This window comes from Electrophorus electricus, chromosome 13 (assembly GCF_041902795.1).
Source record: "Electrophorus electricus isolate QZ-2024a chromosome 13, ASM4190279v1, whole genome shotgun sequence".
Classification (NCBI taxonomy): Eukaryota; Metazoa; Chordata; class Actinopteri; order Gymnotiformes; family Gymnotidae; genus Electrophorus; species Electrophorus electricus.
The window spans coordinates 13,888,393-13,907,476 of record NC_137509.1 but is presented as its reverse complement, the minus strand read 5'-3'; the positions used below and the strand labels follow the sequence as shown (position 1 = coordinate 13,907,476).

Below are 19,084 nucleotides of genomic sequence, written 5' to 3'. Positions count from 1 at the left end.
TTCGATGCCCATATATTTGCTTCGTTAGTGTTGCACTTTAGCTACGAGGCAATGCACACCTGAGGTCCTATAACCAACAAGCAGCACTGCGCAAATTACATGCAGAGATCGTCACAGTTCCATAAATCCACATCAAGTTAAATAATATCACTTACTTTTTGACACCACATACTTGTGTGATGCTACACGGCGAGTATAAGCTCACTATACTTATGAGATGTGTTAGTCATGCAATGCAAAATCAAATAAAATTAAGACATGTCTTACCTGGTTGATTACTTTTGGGGTAATGACACAAGCGTGGATTTTTTCCCCCCACCAAACTATTCATTTAATGAGCCTATGAGCTATCCCTAGAGGGCAGCAAAACCAAAGTTAGTTCATCTTTGAAACTGAAGCACACTACTGTTTTCTTGAATACACCATATGCAATCTCAATGCTGTATAATCAAACGTTCTATGTATACACTGAAATCGCCTACATCTGGATAAAAGACAAGATTACACAAGAGATTAGGCAGCAGTTTTAATGTTAGCGAGGAATTAACTCAACAACAAAAAACATATTTCCCAAATTGCCTAAATTGTAGCAATATACATAACTTGGAGACTGGCAAGAAAGAAAAAAATGCGATTCCATATCACTGGGAAAAATAAATACATTTTAAAAAATAATACATGACGTAAAAAAAAAAAATCATTCCAAATCATTGGCAAAAAAAAAATAAAATAAAAAATTAAAATAATACTTGAGGTAATTTCATTCTATTCTGCAGCGTGTTCACACAAATCTGGTAGATTTTCATGTCCTTCCTGCTTGTATTCTGGTATATCCTGTGTGTCTTCATCCTTTCGTATGCCTGGATTGCAGGAGCCTGAGTCTCTGTCAGAGTGGTCGTCGTCTTCGCTGTCCTGCTCCTGCGTGTCCTCTTGGTCCAAGGGTACGGCTCCTTTCCTCTGGGGCAGCACGGTGAAGAACGCCTCCTGCCAGTCGTGTTTCTCCAGGTACGCCAGCAAAATCTCAAACACTGGAAAAGAGGTAAAGCAGAGCTTAATGTGCTTGTGCTGACCTTCAGCAATTCACAACTAAATGCACTGCATTTCTGAGAAATTAATGCTGCTAACTTTGAGGCATATGGTGGTTGGTTTACAGTAGCTAATGCCAGCAATAATGCATTTTTCCACATTTTCTTCCATAGCTTTGTCATACAGGCTTTGCCTCCTTCTTACCGGTGCAGGTAGGAGGGTTCATTTAAAGCTGTCTCAAAAGTTGCCACATTCAGTTCAAACTTGGAACGCTTTTGTGAAACTCTCATGTTGTGCTTCTTTGTATGCATGTGCAGACTTGTGTGAACGTGTGTGTATGCAGGCATGTTTCCTCACCATGGTTGACGGCAAGCACTTTGCGGCTGTTCATTTTGACAAAACTGCCCAGTGGTAGTTGGGCATGAGAAATTCCAAGCTCTTTGGCACGCTCTAAGGAGATTCCCTGAAATACATGAGGATGGTTGACATGCTGAGAAACATCAGAATATTTTTAAAGTGCCCTCAACCAATCAGCATCTTCCACCACTGCTTTACGACTACATGGACATACTAAATACAGTGCTTCCCATAAGTAACTGGATAGTGAACATTGCTGTTGTTTCACCTCTGTACAGAACCAAAAGCATCAATGGCAGTTTACAAAAAAAACAAAACAAAACAAAACAAAAAAAAACAAACAAAAAAAAACTAGTGATGCACTTCGACACATCATCAGTGATGTTACCTGGGGTCACTGGGTGTTTCAGGTCTTTTGAACATCACTCACCCTCTCTCGGGCAACCCAGCTGGGAATGATCAGTTCCTAGCTTGTGTCCAAGTTGCATGCACCAATGGATCACTCTTTTTGATCTACAGCTATCTAGAGTCTGCTTCTGATTGGATTCCTTTTGTGTGCGTCTGTGATGCCGAGGAAATCGTAGGCCTTGCAGAGAGACCGACCTGCAGATCCTCTTCAGCCCACCTCAACGGGCACGCACAGTGTTCCTCACCCATTTCTGTAGCACTTGTCCACCAAGCCTGCATACTTAGTTCCCTTCCTTTTGTTTGCCTCTTACACTCCATCTTCCAAGGGAACAAATCTTCCAAAGGATTTGCAAAACCAGCACAATGTATGCTCTCAGGGCGGTCTCTGTTAAGTTCTCTGGAATTCCTCATCTGCCAGTCAAATGCTGTTCCAAAGTCCTACTGCTCCCTTCGGCTGGGGCTGGGATTTCTCCCCAACTCTTACAAATGCCATTGCCAGCCTTGATGGTCGGGGGCGCTTGGCTTGGTGGGAGGCACTGCAGAGGTGTTATCAACAGCTTTCAGCAACTGTTCATGCTGCCAGTGGTAAGGACCTTCACTTAATGCCTTGGGAAGCAGATATGAGTGTGCCCCAGTTCACAAGGGACATGCCAGCGAGATGACCTCTCTTCAGCTGAAAAGGCTACACAGGTTTCGAAGAATGTCAGACTGTTTTAGGACCATTATTGCAGAAGGGTTCAGTGTGCCACAAGTCAGACCAGGATATCTTCTGATCCAGCGCCTGTTCCCATCTTCCCATGTTCCCTGCTTATTCGTACTCATCATCTGGCTTACACGCAGCTCTTCAACTGCGGCTTTTATCTCCTCTCGGACCTGGTGACGCCCGTCATCATCCTCAGGTTAGCGATGATGGGTTGATGGAAAGCTGCCGTGCTCTTCCTGAGGCCACTCTGCCTGTCTAGCACAGGTCCACAATGTCTACACTTAGGCTGGCACACGGGGAGCTTCGGGGCGATGCTCTTCCCACACAGGGCGATGCTGCTCAGCCTATGTGGTAGACCCAGCCACCTGCGCAGGTGCTGACTGATCCCCCTCTCGAAGCCCTCGACCATCCACTAAGGGAATTCATAGATCGGTAGTAGCCATGCATGTCCTCAACCCCTTGTTTATGGCCTTGAGGGAAGCAGCATTCTTCAGAGTGCTGTCAGTGGTTTTCCAGGCTTCTGCCTGACTGATGGCATCTTAGTACCTTCCCATAATTTAACACCAAGAACCTGGATTCTATGGCTTGAAGCACATCCATCCTGGATGAAGAGCTTCTCAAAGCCCTGGACAGCCCACCAGCATCCTGGCTCTGGGGCTGCTGTGACTATTAGAGCATCCATAAAGGGGGCTCTGGCTGGGGGCTGTCAGACTCCAGACTTTGTCAAAAGGTGTCGGCCAAGGCACAGGATCACTAAAATAGTATATGCATTGATGGTCCCTTCTTCCAGTCGGGGTCATCCTTAAGTTCTGCCCTCGAGGTGACACTCAGAGTAAAGCTATGGAATGGATGCACTGGTGAGGCCCAGCCACAGCACATTAGAAGAAAAAGGTGTCAGCCACAGTTACTTTTTCCTTCTTGTACACCTCTGATCAGCTGTGTGACAATTCCCTGTATTTTCATGGCATCCCGGCACATTCGGTATCCGACCCTTCTGAACAGACATGTCAACGTACGTGTTCTTCAGGACATGGTCAGGTGTCACGCCATGACATTTCACTCGTTGAAAAACACTATATGGACAAAAGTATTAGGACACACCTCTTAATCATTGAATTTGGGTGTTTCATTCAGTCCCAATGCCACAGATGTATAAAATCAAGCACCTATCCATGCAGTTTGCCTTTATAAACTATGTGAAAGACTGGGTCATTCTAAAGAGCTCACTGGACTGAAGCATGACACTGTAAAAGGATGCCACTGTTGCAGTCAGTTTATGAGGGGAATAAACCAGCATGATCATCTTTACCATGAGACACAAACCACTGGTAAGCCTTGAAAACAGAGAGGGAAGTTTATAATTTGCTTAAAAGTACATACAAAAAGCCCAAAGAGTGTTGAGTTCTAAAACAAAACCTTACAGACAGATCAGAAGATTAACCTGTAACAGAATGAAGAAAAAAAAGGAAAGAACAGAAGAAAAAAATTATGTAATGGCAGCAGCGGGATAAGCATCTAAACTTCAGATGCAAGAGAAGTCTCAGATCCTACATAACAATAGATGTTAAAGGGCCCAGTAAGACAGTATTCTGAAATTGGAGGAACATGTATAAAGGGAGTCATGATTCCAATAAAGCTGAACCTTCAGCCCATGGTCATCGCTTTATATAAAACAGTACAGAGCCAAAACACTGTAATGTAGCCTATATAAATCACGACACAGCCACATTAGGAAACATGTCATGTTTAGATGGGAGTGATGTAAAACCTTTGGCTGTAGTGCTGCTTTGCCGTTGTATATTTATCTAATGCATAGATAGAACTGAGCATCTCCACCAGAATTATGGATGTCTCAAATAAGGTAAAGGTCTCTTACTACTGCTATCAAAATCTAAATATTGATACATTCTGCCAATGGATATTTTCTGTGCTCCAAGAATTACTTCCAAAAGATCTAGGCTAGTGGGGCTCTAAGGACAAAAATTGTTCATAAAAGCAACAGTAAAACATCAGCATGTCACCTTCAGGGGTGGGTCCGACAAATTTAGCAATCAGTCCTCCATGCATTTTTCAAGAAAGATGTAGTACATAGCATTATATAACAAACCTTATGATGGTTGTGGTCCACTAGGCCCCCAATCACATAGGCCTTAGTTTCATCAAGCTCCTGCAGTACGTTGGGTGAATCAGAGGTAAGGTACACCAAATCCTCTTTGCTTAAGACTTCATGAAAGTGCTCTGGCTTGATATGGATGTCCTATGTGCATTGAAATAAATACCGGGGTAGACAAGTTCAGTGAGTTAAAGCCAATGCCTCCTATAATGCAATTTGCACCCACAACACCAGGTTTGATGTATTGTCATGTCCCTTGAGATTTCTGACAGTGACATGAGTTACTGAACTGCAGGGAAGTAATTTATACATTATTCATATGTGGATTAGATGACCACCTGGCTAATTTTACATGTATGATAGCAGGCCAGATAATTTGGTGATTTTACAATAGACATTTAATACAAATTTAAAAGGTAGGTAATGAGCTTAAGTATAAAGACTTTCATGTTTTCACCTTTCACTGACTTTGTGTATGCTTAAGTGGATATGCCTGAACACTTACATACAGAATAACTTTATACATCAACAAAATTACAAGTTGGAAAGTAAAGAACCCCTGCCATTCTACAAGTTGGTATACAAAATAAAAACTTACCTTCCAGTTCACCCAGCCTTTGTTAATTTCATCCATGTTTTGTTTCAACTGCCCACCATGACTTGTTATATAAAACTATGTAAGAAGGTCAAAAGTCAAAATGTCACATGTGCACAACTAATTACAATAGATATATATTTCAGGGTCAAACTGACATGATGGTCATTTACCTGCACGGGGTGTGCTGCTCTTCTGTTCTCTGCATAGCACCTCTGGATCTGCTTGTGGAGCTTCTTTACGTCCTGAACATTAAAATTGTTTAATAAAATTACATAAACACAAACACATTAATACCAGGCCTGACACGCAAATAGAACGATACGCTTTTGTAATACTTCTAGCATACTCCTCATACAAGTCTAAGCACATCGTGGATGAACGTGCAGTAGTTCTCACTGGGTGGGTGAGCGGTGGTGATCACACCTTTAGCACCATAAGGCTGTCAAAGCTGCAGTCTAGGATCAGGCGGAGAGGGCTGGGCTCTGCCTCACTACGCAGGCGCTTCTTGACTCTGCTGTCAGCTCCGTCCTCAGCCTGTGTCTGCCTTTCCAGCTTCCTCTGCTGCTTCCGCTCCTTGCGCTTCTGCCTGCAACAGGTGGGGGTCACATGGGGGGCTCAGGTAACATCACAAACAGTACGGCACACCACATCGATCCCAATGCAGTTCTCTGAAACCCGTTATGAATTTACTGTCATTTGAATGGCTATCAGTGCCACGTTTACTTGCGTAGGTCTCTTTGCTCTTCCCACTGCTGCTGCCTGAGGAGCCTCTTTTTCTGCCTCTTTGACAGCATCTCAGCTTCTCCACTTTGGACCTTCTGGTCATTTCCATCAGCTTTGAGATCTCTGTTACCATCAGCGGACATGCTACTGCTGACTTCTGATGAAAGTTGCTGTTACCAAAGCAGGGGGGGGGGGGGGGGGGGGGGGTTAATATATAAAGTTTTTCTTCTACGAGCACCAGTTTTAAAAGTAGCTAGCCACATTATGAATAATTATGTAGGAAAAAACATCTTGCATTTTAGATGTTTGTTGTAAATGTAAATATTTTTGACATTTATTCAACTCACTTTACAATTAGCTAGATAACTAGAAAACTAGGTTAAAATGTTCCCTCTGTTGTTATTTTTTATAATTTATTATTGGCTAAGATAACTAGCTTAGCTAGCATGACAGGTAGGTTTGACGTGTGTCAACAGAACTTTCAAAGAGAACAAGACCAGCACAAGTACTACTATCGTAGGCTTCTAAAGGTTGCACAGACAAGAATCGTGATACTGCCTGATAACATCACCAACTTACAACTTCATGCGAAACTCTCACTCATTCAGCGCCTTATTTTCATCCAGGTTTGAGCCTCTACCACAGCGTGTCGCGTTTTTGCGTCATTTATCTGCGCCACTAGGTCATTCACTATCCACCATGTTTGTAAGGGCATACGGAAAAATAAAAGTACCTAAGCACTTGTTTGTCTAGACAGATCTCTGGTAAGAACGTTTAACTTAAAAGAATTCAAATAAAATGGAACCGATCAGGATAAGTCAAAAATTGTTTTAAAATGATAAAAAATAGAAGATAGGAGGAAAGACAAATGACAATCTACACATTGTTAAGAAGTGCACAAGCACTAGTTTGAAAATAATATTTTGAACACATAATTTTTTGTACGTTGATCTCGAGTTGCTTTTGCCATTTCATCTTCTCATCTATTCTGTCTGATGAAAACCTTAAAACCGGCAACTTAAATTCTTTCACACAGAAATGCCTTGCTGCAATTCAAAGATTGTTTACAGACACAATTGCCATTCACTGCATAAATCATCTCTTCTGGCAAGGAGGGGAAGAGAAGCCTGTTGAGAATGTGCTGAAAACATTTTAGGGATTAGACAGGGTGCAGTCCAAATCAATTTGATCCTTCCTAAATCTCGTCACGTCCTTATCTGTAACGTGATTTGGCTTGGTGCTCTTTCCTTCATTCTTCCCACCTCTCACCTCCCTGTTACATGATCCAGCTACATGCTAGACATGCAGCCAAAAAGGTCACAATGTACGAGACAGCATAAACCAGTTTACGATCTGGTGTCCTCGGTAATATATAAATGATTTTTATTTTTTGTAGATAACTCATATAGATAGTTTGATATTGCTTTTGAGCTTAGAAAACTTGAATTTGGTTATTGATATTAAGTATAACTTGAACACACCAGTTCAAAAATTTCTCCTAACTTCATTCCTATAAATACCTGATGTTAATTAACTTTAAAAAAAAGAAGAAGCAAATGACGCAAAAATAAATCTATATAAAATGACAGATTTCTGATGGGAACTGTGGGTGTGCTGACCATGCATAATGATGTAGAAGATACGGGATAAACTATTATTCTCTGGTAGGGTCCAAGGCCTTTTCTTCATTTTACTACTCAATTCTGTTAAATATGCACATTTCCAAAATGTAAATTCCTTTGCTTAATTCCAAACACCACGAATGCAAAGGTTTTTTTTCTTTTTTACTCTGTTGTGTGTATATGTGTGTGTAATAGGTATTAAAGGACAATAAAAAAATACAAATCTAAGAATTAGTTGATTGCAGCACAATTGGCATCCAAAGGTTTAATTCAGATGTATTTGTTCAGATATGTTTCGCCTGATGTAGGGGTCTAAATGTTTTTTATTAATTAGATTTATTCTGGTTTCTGTCTGTTATAGATACTCTGGATAGTTGCCTGCTCTTGAAAGGGACAGGCAGGCACTTTTATTAAATGAGCATACATTACAACTGACTACCTTACTGGACCCACAGTTCTGAATAAGATGTCATTTATCTTATTTGTATCATTCCCGAAGACCGCTGTCTTTTCACATTAATGCTTTTAATCTTGAGGGAAAAATGTCTGTTTGTATGTAATATAAGTGATAAGGAAGGAAAGTTGCTTGCAAACCGTCATTATTTTACTGCCTCGTGATGAGATCAGTGTATTTTATTGAGGAACAGTATAGGGTTTATACTCCATAGCTTTCTCTTGCAGTGCTACTTGAAGGTAGTAACTTTGGCCAGTGCCAGGTCTGCATGGGACTAAGAAACCATATCTTTACTTGGGAAGTATTTCTGCCATTTCTCCAAGATCCATTACCCTGCACACCAGAAATACTCTGTATAGACTTTTGAATATTGGGGAAGTACCAGCATGCTTTGCATTGAAGTAAAAATAACCTGTTATATGCTTGCAGGGGAACAGTGCTAAATGAAATATGTTGTCTTCTGTTTCATCATTTCCAGACAGTTGTAATCAGTAACCATGTGAGCAAGATTTAGCAACAGGTACTTTCTAACATCTATTGAACAAAACCAAGATTTTGGAAAAGTATATTCATTTATTGAACAATAAACATTGTTTTCTCATAAATGAAATGATCACTCCAAGAACCAGCTTCACGGTTCTTCCTTTCACGTTCATCAAGCTTGACTCACTTGTTGTGGCCCACTGAAGATGCACCACACGTTGCTAATCGCCATCGACAACCAACACTTTCCACTTACCCTCGCAACCTGACTTTTTCATTTCAGTCTCATTCAAGCAATCCATTCCAAGAGAGAATGGCACCAAAATTAACATTCCTTATAACATCTAATACAGTGATCACTTCTAAAACTTAACTCTCATTCAAGTCAAGTGCTTTTTTATGGTTTTGAACAGTGGTTCATGGAAATAGCAGCAGGTGGATGGTTAAAAAAAAGCTCATAAATTTGCTCATTTAAATGTGACATGGCACTTTTTTTGTACTTAAATTCAGTTGTGTTTTGAAATATCACATAAACATATTGTAAAATAACATTGGGCACCTTCTGGTTGAAATTTGGACTAATGACAAGAAATATCTCACTTCAGTACTTGAAACAGAGGACAAATTAACATTAAACTTTCTGAATAAAAAAAAGATATTTATCTTACATTACAGATTAAAAGTGTGTCCTACCAGAGTTACTCAGTATGCATTCTGACCTTCTGACAGGATTTGTAAAAAAAACCTTTCACCTTAGTAGATATTTTCCATTGTTAGGGGTAACCACTGGAATAATTTCTATAAACAAAGCTCAAGATATTCACATCCCAAATTACCAGAGATTATTCAAACAAAATTTACGACAGCTTAACGGACTGACCAGCAGCTCCGATTGCTTTTGAATTGCTTAGTGTAACATAGTCATTACAAAACTACCACTGCATGAGAAAGGAAGCAGGGAGCCTAATCTCTATGCCCTTGATAAATGGGAACTAATGTGTAAGAAAGTTTGAAAATGCTACCACTTAAAATTCTCTCAAAGCACCATATAACTAATTAATTCAACTCCACTCATTGCCATTTGACAGATTTAAGGTTATCTTAATTTTAAATGATGCAATTCAAATGAGGACTATTCAATGGTCATTAGTAAACCAGATCCTAACATTTCAGTGTAAATGCATGATTTGAATAGGAATATTGGCAGTTCAGTCACAATTGAATATTGATTCATCCCCAGGTTAGGCAAAAGTCAAATGTTATTGATCACAAATCTGCCAATGGGACACTGGAAACAGTATACATAATCAAATAAATGAAACAAAACCAGAAATATCACGAGAATGACAAAGTTCACCCAGAAACACAAAGGAAAAAGCCTTAAAAATCCAACACATTCAAAGCAAATGGTTTAAAACATTTGAACATTTTAACTCATATTTAATGGAATTAATACAAATAGAACTAAATGAACTAACAATCTCTAATTAGGCCAGGTTATGTTACACTGTTTTTTTGAGTAGATCTGTGGGACCTAAAAAACCTACAAGAGAAACAGATTTCACTCAAATCTCCTTTAACAAACTGAAACTACAGTCAAGAGATCATATTTGTACAGAACATCACAATGACAAATGTAGTTATGGGGTTCAACTGGTTTACACTATAAATAAAGCCAATTAACCTTATATCCCATTTCTTAATTCAAAACTACTTACCTCTTTGACTTCATCTTCCATCATCCCTTCCAGAAAGGCCAAGGCTGAATGCCCAAGTGCACACTAACTGACTTGCGCATATACAAACACAAATTATTGGTACTGTCATTAAGATCAATAGAGGCAGGTAGTCCCCTAAATCATCTTGTTCACCACCATATTAACCAACACAAACCACTGTTTGCGTTTCTAGGTGGTTCTCCCAGTACCAGGAGTAACAGAACACAATATAAGTAATACAGTACAGCATTTGTACTGTAATACAAAACCCATTCAATCTAAAAGCAAAAAGGAAGAGATGGTGAAGATCAATCAGAAGGATATAGTTTCAGTATAAGAATATGGGATACAGGGAGAAATCAGGACCATACAAGTGCTTTCCAGCAGATACTCATAACTACACCATCTTGCCTTCACCCTTCAGTTCATGGAAAGTTTGAGTAAAATTTAATGCCATGTTCTTTTTTTTTTTTTTCAAAACCAGATAATGCCAATATTTGAGTCTTTTACTGCTCAAGTCTGTTATGTAACAGGCTTAATAATATTTAATAGGTGTCCAAGTGATTTAACCTATAATGCTATAGCAATTATTGTCCAAAATTTTCACACAGCCAGAAAAGATCTAGTACTTGCCAAGAATAAGACACTGCATAGTGGCATCACAAACAAAAAAGGAAACACAGTAAAGCTCCACAACAAATAAAGACGCAAAGGATGTTTGATGATGATCTTAGGAGAGACTGTGGATTCCAAAATGGGACGGCTCTGTGAGGAATCGGCGAAAGAGAAAAACACAACTGGGAAATGATGATGGGAGGAATATGGGTGGTTCCTGTGAGAAACAGAGTGTGATAATGCTTAGCATTTTAATAGCATTTTATTACTATTTCTCATGCTTAGATTAGAGGTTAGAGAAAACTGAACTTTTCCATCCCTTTAGTTTGTTAAGCTCCTTTCCAAAAGCCTCTGGCCTGCCTCTTGGTCCTTTCCCTTTTGCATAACGCTGTCCTATATAAAGGCTGGCACACACACACACACACACACACACACACACACACACACACACACACACACACACACACACACACACACACCCCTGCTTTGATATACAGCAGCAGCTGACTGAGTCCTGTATCAGCACAAACACATGCCACATGGTGCCTGGCCTTTCATTCCTCCCACCACTATACCAACCTGTTCAGCCTAACTCAGGCGGAGCCCTTACACCTCACATTCCCAGCTACACTACACTCTGCAATACACATTGTGATATAAGGTTTTGTTTTTTGTTTTTGTTTTTTACAAAAAGGGCAATTGTGATATTGGAACGAGCCCTTGGATCATGTACAGGATTCTTTTTTTTCGAGTGGGTGTGGAATGAAGAAAACTAACTGAGAGATTATTGGTTACATACCATCAAAACATTGTAAGTCAGGCAGTCATTAATAGTCTTCCAAGACCCACAGCCTCTCATCCCAAAATAGAAAGCAGCCATTAACACATTTTCAGTTGGCGTGTTATGATATTTGGCTTGAGCAAAGGTTAAAATGTAACCTCTAAATAACAGGGGTTACAGCAGGCATGGTTGAGTTACTCTACTTTGAATAGCCACATACTACTTCAATTTACAGCAGCATATGTAACCAAGAGTGTAAACATAACACACTGAATTTCTAGCAATTTGAATTTCTTTACACAAAGGGAATTTCTTCCCATAGACTTTTGCCAAAAACCAATGATAAATGAATGATGTGCTTTAGATCTTGGAAAAATACTGACCATGTATCTGTTTGTTCCTTTCAGGCCATCAAGCCAGTTCACTTTTTAGTTCTGTTCCAGTCCATGCACTAAGCTTACTCAGATTCAAGCTAAATGAAGCCCATTTAAACATACTCATTAAGTTCTTAATGACTGTACATTTTTGTAACACAACACATATTGATTTTCAATGGGGAACAATTTAGGCAATTATGGTATGCCTAACCTAATATTTCTTTTTGCAGTGTAACATACCCCAGCAATTTCTACAAGTAACCTGGTGTTGGAAGCTGGAGCAGAACTGGTCATGTGGACTGACCTGGGTGTGTAAGGACATGTGCTTCTCTTCTGAAGGCATAGCGCCACTAGATATGGTACATCACATCATGAGTACTCATCACTGTACTCACCGAAAGTGGGTTCATCATTTATGGCTTTGTGAGGAAAGAAGCAGTATCTAATGTGCATTTACAAAGCATTATTGCTGCCAGTTCCCACATAGTTCAATGTTTTACACTGCCTTATTTCTGAGTTTAGAAATGTTAAATACCTTTCTTGTTATTAGGACAAGAAACCCCTGGTGCAACTGGTGTTGTGAATGTTGTAACAACAAAGTATTAAACTAAATTAACTGTGAAATATTTCTGTGCATGGCATGCTAGGCTGACAGTAAAAGAGTGTAGGTGAGGGTCTGACATTAACAAATAGCACTTACACTGTAAGGGGACAGCATGTTATCTGTGCTCCACCACAAAGCTCATGGTGGTGCCATCAAAGGAGGGTGGAGCAACGATCCTGGGTCCTTGCTGGGAGGAGATACTGATGACAGGCTGTTTGCATTTGATTGCCCTGCCAGTGATGATGTGCTGAGCTCCCGGTGCTGTGTTCTGAGACTTTCCAGAGGGCACATAATAAGGGCTTTCCATGTAGGCTCCGTCACTGTGCTGCCCTGTTTGAAAGTGTGCTTTGTCTTGTCCCTCCACCTCTGTCTGCATGGAGAGCTGAGATTGAATCGTCCTGGCAGGGATAACCGTGGTGGGCATGTATCCCGGGTAGAACATGTAGGTATGGCTGTAAGCTCCAGGGCTGATGGCCAGAGGGGAGATAGGCATAGGCACAGGGGTGACGGGCGACTGCTGTGACATGGGCACGTCCACGTACTGGCCAGTCTCTGGATCGAAGAGTCGCCTTGTGGCTGGTTGCACTGGAGTGTCCACCAAGTAATAACTTCCAGTAGTGGGGTCAAGGAGCATTTTTCTCTGTGTTGTTTGGAAGTGCTCCGTGGGTACTGGGGAAGGTTGCACCGCTGGGGAGAAACAGATTACCTGAGGCTGGGCAGCCTGCATTGTGATTGGCAGAGAGTGATGGTAGATGGTAGCAGTAGGGGTATCTGGGGACTGTGTCTCCATGACAATACTCGAGCGTTTTGGGGACTGATGACTTTCTCTGTCGCTTTTGGTGTCACTGCTGTGTCCCAGGTGAGAGAGTAGGCTGATGGTTTGGGTCTTACTGGCTTGGGCTGGGAAGGTGTACACAGCTGTTTTATCACAGATTGATTTGGCAGGTTGTTTTGCAGAAGTGGTATGGGGTTTCACAGGTATAGTTAAATAATTCTCAGAATCAGCCAATGACGTAAACTGCACTGAGGCAAATACAGCCTCAGTGTCACTGGGCTTCTGGCTCTCTTCGACTGTGTGTTTTGGCTGGGTGATCTTTAAAGACACTGGCAGCTTTGGAGACTTGGGTGCCATACCTTTAGAACCAAGAGATGCCGGGGATGAGACATTCATCTGTGGGGCCTTTACTGAGCTTGCTGTGATTGGGGCAGAATATTTCTGACTGTCGCTCAGGCATGATATGTTCTTATTTGGCGTTCCTCCAAGCAACTCCAGAGGTTTGGGGCCATTTTGCTCCTCTTGGACAACAGGAGTGCGTGATGTTTTGAACATTTCTTTTTCTTCTTTGGTAAGGGGCCTTTCTGTTTGGGTAAACTGCTGTCCAGAAGGTGGAGTTTTGCTTGTGATTGAATCTCGCCTGGTGGTAGCTGCTGGTGTAGACACAGAACCAGTGTTTCCCAGCTCTTCATCGGTACCTTCGTGTTCCTCACTAGCAATGAGTGAGAGCACATGGCTGTCTGTTATAGGTTGTGGTTCAGTTTTCCTCTTCCACTCATATTTGTCAAACACGTAAAGCTGCTCCATTGTCTTTACAGCTGCCTGAAGTTTCTCCAAAGCAGCCATCTTAGAATCTGCCTTCTTTTCACCTGTGTCACTTACTTTGTCTTGCTTCTTTGTGCCAGTACTAGTCTCAGTTCTTAGTCCAGAGGAGCCTTCTTGCTTTGTGGTTGCTAACGGCATTCTGCCAGTTTGTTTGTGGATGTGTGTCGTCCCGGATTTATTACCTTCTACAGCACCCTGAGGAGATGACCGGTCAGGCTCTGGTATGTCCTCAGCAAATTTATGTTTAGAGGGCTCCATCAAATTCCCGGATTGTTTCACATTGCTATTTGTATTTACCGACTGACACTTAATCACTATCTGAGAAAGGGAGGCTGGATTCCGATATGCGTTCCGTTTGGAGGTTTTGTGCTCTCCGTCTGCGCTGTTGGATTTGTTCTCGTTGTTGTCTAAAGACACGAAGTGATACGAGCTCTTAACCAATTTACGGACGTCTCTAACCTGGTGTATTGGCGGTTGTAGCTTTCCCTTGTTATCTCTAATGTCTCTGACCATAAATTGGGGAACTTTGTCGGACGAGTCAGTCTTAAGTGCTGCGGCCAGCGCTTGGCATTTTGAGTCTTCGCCTGCCTTTATCAGGTTGCCTGCACCGCAGCCTATATTGGGAGTAAGCATCTTAGCGATGCTGAAAGGGTCACTTTTGTTCTCCCTAACACTTCTCAAACGTATTTTAATTTCTGGCGATTTCGATGTTACAATACTTCGAGCGGCGTCTGAGACATACAGAGTGTCGTCTGCGCGCAGTTGCATACCTCCTATCTCCTTTCGATCGACCGCTGCGCGCACGGTGCAATTCACGTCCGACTGAGGCTTCCCGACGTCCTTCTCACTGGACAGAAGTTGGATGCTTGGCACAAACAAATGCGACATTTTAGTCATCTTGCGGTCCATTGAATCGCTGCCTAGTTCACTTTCTCCCCGCTTGTCGTTAGTCAGTTGCGGTTTCCTCTCGGGACTTTTATCGTTTTTACGTTCCTTTTGAAACTCTAGCTCGCCGTCCCTCCAGGATCTGAATGCGCTATTTTGGCTTCGAAGCAGCGTGCTTTTGGACGGCTCGAATGCTCCTTTTTTAGTATCAAAACCCGCTTCATTTGATGACACTAAATTAGGTTCTGATGCAAGAGTTAAAGTCTCTTCTCTGTGACTGTCGTCCTTAGCACTGCAAGAATTGCTGTCCACTATGTCCCCCAGTTCGTCTAAACAAACAATGGTGAAGTCAGAGTCTGGCTCTGAGAATCGCGAAGTCTGTCTTTGCAGTCCTCTCGAGTCCTTCGATGTCACTCTCTCCTTGGCCGGTTCGTGGTCGTGACTGGTAAAATTTGGAGAAGGCGTGTGGTTGGGTTCGCATATCTCCCCCCTCTCCATTTTGCGCTCCTGCTCAAACTGCATTTTCTTCGAGATGACATTTTTCAGCAGATTCGAGGCGAATACAGCTTTCTTGTGCGTGTCTTCCATGGTTTCTCCTGCATTGCAGGGTCGCTCGCCTGACTCACTCCCCTGCCCGCTTGGCAAAGTGTTTGTAACCTCATCTATGGAAGGTGATCCCCCAGTATTTTGTGCGTATTTTGCACGCCTTTCGTTTCCAGGTGGCCCAGCTTTAACATTACAACAAAGGTTCAGTGTTTCTGTCAGCCGTATAACCCCACTTTGCTCCTCTCTAAAGTTGCCCAGGAGCTCAATTTTCTTTGTTGGTGCATTTTTCTGGTTGAATAAACTACCGTTCAAAGCAAATATTTCTACTGGGGGCGCTCTCATACTGGTCAGCGACAATCCGGTCATCCCCTTACTATCCCTCTTTCTTGCCAACTGAACATTTGTGGAGGAACTTTTATGTGACACTGTATTGCGATCGCCTCTCGCGGACACGTTCATATTTCCGTACTTTAAGTCAACAAATTTTGACCACCTGTTGATGCCTCGCCCATGTTCTGAAGCCGAGGACTCGCTGGAGGTGCTGAAATTGATGGCATCAAAATAGGGGTATGCCAAACTTTTGAAAGCTCTTGCCGTGAGATTTCGCACTTCCTTATCGGCATCATCCAAGTCACTAACAGCGCTAGATGCGCCGCTAGAGTATTCGTTATCTTTGCCTTTTAATTTGTTGCCAAAATGCAAACGCCCTGGGACGGCGATTAAACACTTCGCGCCATCGTGCATTTTATCGTCCTTTGTGTCATGCCAGCCATACCGACGACTCGTTTCTTTAGTGTGGCTGGTATGATAAAGCACGTTTTCTTTTTCCTGGACGTTGCTAGGCTCTTTTATGGCTCTGGAAGTGGTTTTGATTGACAAGTGAATCTGCCCTGCTGTATTCCCTGCGCCGTTTTGGTTATTTGGCAGTTTTTCATCTGAGCTGGCGTGTTTGTTCGTGTCACAGAGATCGCTTTCAGGCTTAGTGCTGACTGCTGCTTCGCTCGTATTAGCCTCAGCCCGATTGCTTTTCACGTTCGCCGAGACGCTGTATTCCCGACCAATGGTCTCGTCACTGTCAAACGAAGCATAATCCACAAAAGAGTAGACCTGGTGGTCATCATCGATATCCCAGCTGGATCCCATCCCAAAGTCGCAGTCGACGTCATGGTCCAACTCTGAAAGCTGAATTTCGTGCGTCGTGATATAATGAGACTCGTTTTCGAGAACTTCGGGAATGCAATAATCCGAAACTACAACGCTAGCCTCATCGTCGGATTCACTTTTCTCGCTGAGATACACGTCAGTGTATTGTAAATCACCCTGTTCTTGTCCGTTGTTATTTGTTTCAACATTTTCCGACGATGTCGCGGGTTTGGGCTCCACCTCGACCTCTTTGACGGGGAATTCTGGACAGTCCATGAAGTTTTCATTGACCTGTGGCATTTCTGAAGAAGAAGCTATTTCAGAGGAGCTGGACTGGTCTCCCGCCTTGCACTCGTCTGTCGTGCCGTTCCCCGAGCGTTCCTGAAAAACAGATTTGCTCGTAATGTTTGGCGCGTTTGCCACCATAAAAAAACGATCGCGCACGGCTTGAATTTTATCCGTTGAGGTTGAACCTTCGGTGCCGCTAGAGTTTTTAATGATCGATAGTTGATTTGATAGTTGATAGTCACTATTGAAACTTACTTTAACTGTTTTAGTGTCGTCCAATTTTAGATCCATCAAGTCGTTCAAATCCACATAATTTTCCTTTTGTGTCGCTGCGGTGCTGGAAGTTTTGCTGGATAGCACACTTTTTAGCGCATGGCTGTCTTCGCTGTAAATGAATGGTCTCTCCAATGCTGCCATAGCCTTTGTTATGTACACACTATTGTTGAAAGATATTGATCTTATGGGTAGATATTAGAGACACTGGTCCCCAGGAATCCCTACTGCTCTCCCTCTACTCTAATCCTAGTGGAGTTGTTGCTCTGCACACCCTTCCTTACCGACAGTTGTTGGTGTGGCACTCGAGACTATCATGTCAGATGCCTGTAATGACAAGAGCAGACATTCCAGGATCGAGCTTTGGTGTGAGGACCATAAAGCTCTTATGGAAAACACATGAACACATTTTGTTAGAAATAAAGTCATAAACTAACTTTATATTATACCATTATCCACAACCAGCCGAAGTTCTGATTCCATTACATATTCTGCGGCGATGATCCCTGTCGGCACATAGTTTACAAATATAGAGACGGTGACGAAACGTTAAAAAGGCGGCTATTTTAAATCTAGGATGTTGTGATCCTCGTGTTTTGTTACATACCGCAGACAAGGCTGACTCTTCCACACAACATTTGGACTAAAAAAAGATTCCTGAACTCCAGCAGTCCCGCTTCAGGCCTCGCTCTACTATATGATCTGATGAGAAAGCAGCCCCAAAGGTTACGCTCTAACTAGCATGTTACAGCATGCTATATACAATGGATTTTGGTATGTCAATAAACACTGTTTTTAAAAATAGGCTACAACTTCTCAGGACAGCTAGCTATGAATAAAGTTTGTGATTGACGAGTTTTACTTAACAAGAACACAATTTAGAAACGTGTTGTTCACCTTAATGAAGGGTGTCTATGAACGTATTCACTGCATTAGGTTATTACGAAAGTGTAATCTGCATGTTTCCCACAGATAACGCACACCGTTTTCACTTGAAAAAAGTGCTTTCTTAGCTCTTTCAGCACCACCGCCGCGGACAGCTCCTTATAAGTAAACAATACCGACAATTTTATGGTGTAATTTCGTACGTTTATTTAGCCTACACCCACAGAACGTTGTAAACTTTCATTACACTTAACTATTAATAACTATTATTAAAACCTGAAGATACTACTCATAGAAGAGGACGCTCTTTAATAAGACAAACGATGTAATTGGCTCAAAATGCCATACCGACATCTATTTTTACTATCTAGTAAAAATAAACTCCAGCCCGTTTTTCTTTGGCGTTGAATGACTTCAGTTACCTTTTACAACATATTTGTGGGGCGTTCACACTCCTCACAGGTCAGATAAAACAGGCCCGTCGCAATATTTTCCCCTGTGCACTTTTAAGCCTGTCACATAAACGAATAATTATCGCAACGTGAGAGCAATAGCACATAGGACGGCTGACTACCCGCCACCTCGAAAGCATTCCAGTGCAGTAGGGCCATATCATGCGACAAATACTTAAATTACTAGTTATATGTAGCAGTCCGTTTCAGCTTTTAAGTGCGATTGGCTTAACAGAATGACACACGGACACGACTCCATGTGCCTCAGCTCTTTTAATTAGAGAAAGCATATAGCATCTGCTAAACGTAATTCATTAATTTATTCATTGAATGTTAAAGAACTTATGATTTCTGGCTTTTGGATAAATCGATTAAAAAAAGACCACAATGAATACTGTTTTTATCCCATTAGCAAGACAAGATTTATCTT

At 41.8% G+C, this 19,084-nt stretch overlaps 2 protein-coding genes across 3 annotated transcripts; both read right to left on the bottom strand.

Moving 5' to 3' along the window:
• Positions 1 to 513: 513 nt before the first annotated feature.
• On the bottom strand, positions 514 to 6,581 carry trmt10a (tRNA methyltransferase 10A). The gene is made up of 8 exons (XM_027017204.3): positions 6,508 to 6,581; positions 5,929 to 6,098; positions 5,629 to 5,791; positions 5,376 to 5,447; positions 5,206 to 5,280; positions 4,602 to 4,751; positions 1,384 to 1,489; positions 514 to 1,028 (listed from the first exon to the last, which is right to left on the bottom strand). Exons 2-8 carry the CDS (start codon positions 6,069 to 6,071, stop codon positions 766 to 768), a joined length of 972 nt encoding a protein of 323 aa, XP_026873005.2. The 5' UTR covers positions 6,072 to 6,098; positions 6,508 to 6,581; the 3' UTR covers positions 514 to 765.
• Positions 6,582 to 8,219: 1,638 nt separating this feature from the next.
• Positions 8,220 to 17,766, bottom strand: c13h4orf54 (chromosome 13 C4orf54 homolog). Of its 2 annotated transcripts, XM_027017249.3 has the most exons (3): positions 17,300 to 17,766; positions 12,679 to 17,137; positions 8,220 to 11,037 (listed from the first exon to the last, which is right to left on the bottom strand). In XM_027017249.3, the coding sequence occupies exons 1-2, from the start codon at positions 17,459 to 17,461 to the stop codon at positions 12,698 to 12,700; spliced, it is 4,602 nt and encodes a 1,533-aa protein (XP_026873050.2). In that variant the 5' UTR covers positions 17,462 to 17,766; the 3' UTR covers positions 8,220 to 11,037; positions 12,679 to 12,697. The 2 variants fall into 2 exon arrangements, with proteins under 2 accessions (XP_026873050.2, XP_035375838.1); XM_035519945.2 differs by having other exon boundaries at positions 12,679 to 17,766.
• Positions 17,767 to 19,084: the final 1,318 nt, after the last annotated feature.

Coding starts and splice junctions, on each gene's coding strand:
- trmt10a (XM_027017204.3), bottom strand. CDS start 6,071: ATGTCCGCTGATGGTAACAGAGATCTCAAAGCTGATGGAAATGACCAG. Junction 1,490..4,601: donor TGGACCACAACCATCATAAG/GTTTGTTATATA, acceptor CATGTATTTCAG/GGAATCTCCTTAGAGCGTGC. Junction 1,029..1,383: donor AGTGCTTGCCGTCAACCATG/GTGAGGAAACAT, acceptor CCTCTTTTCCAG/TGTTTGAGATTTTGCTGGCG.
- c13h4orf54 (XM_035519945.2), bottom strand. CDS start 17,461: ATGGCAGCATTGGAGAGACCATTCATTTACAGCGAAGACAGCCATGCG.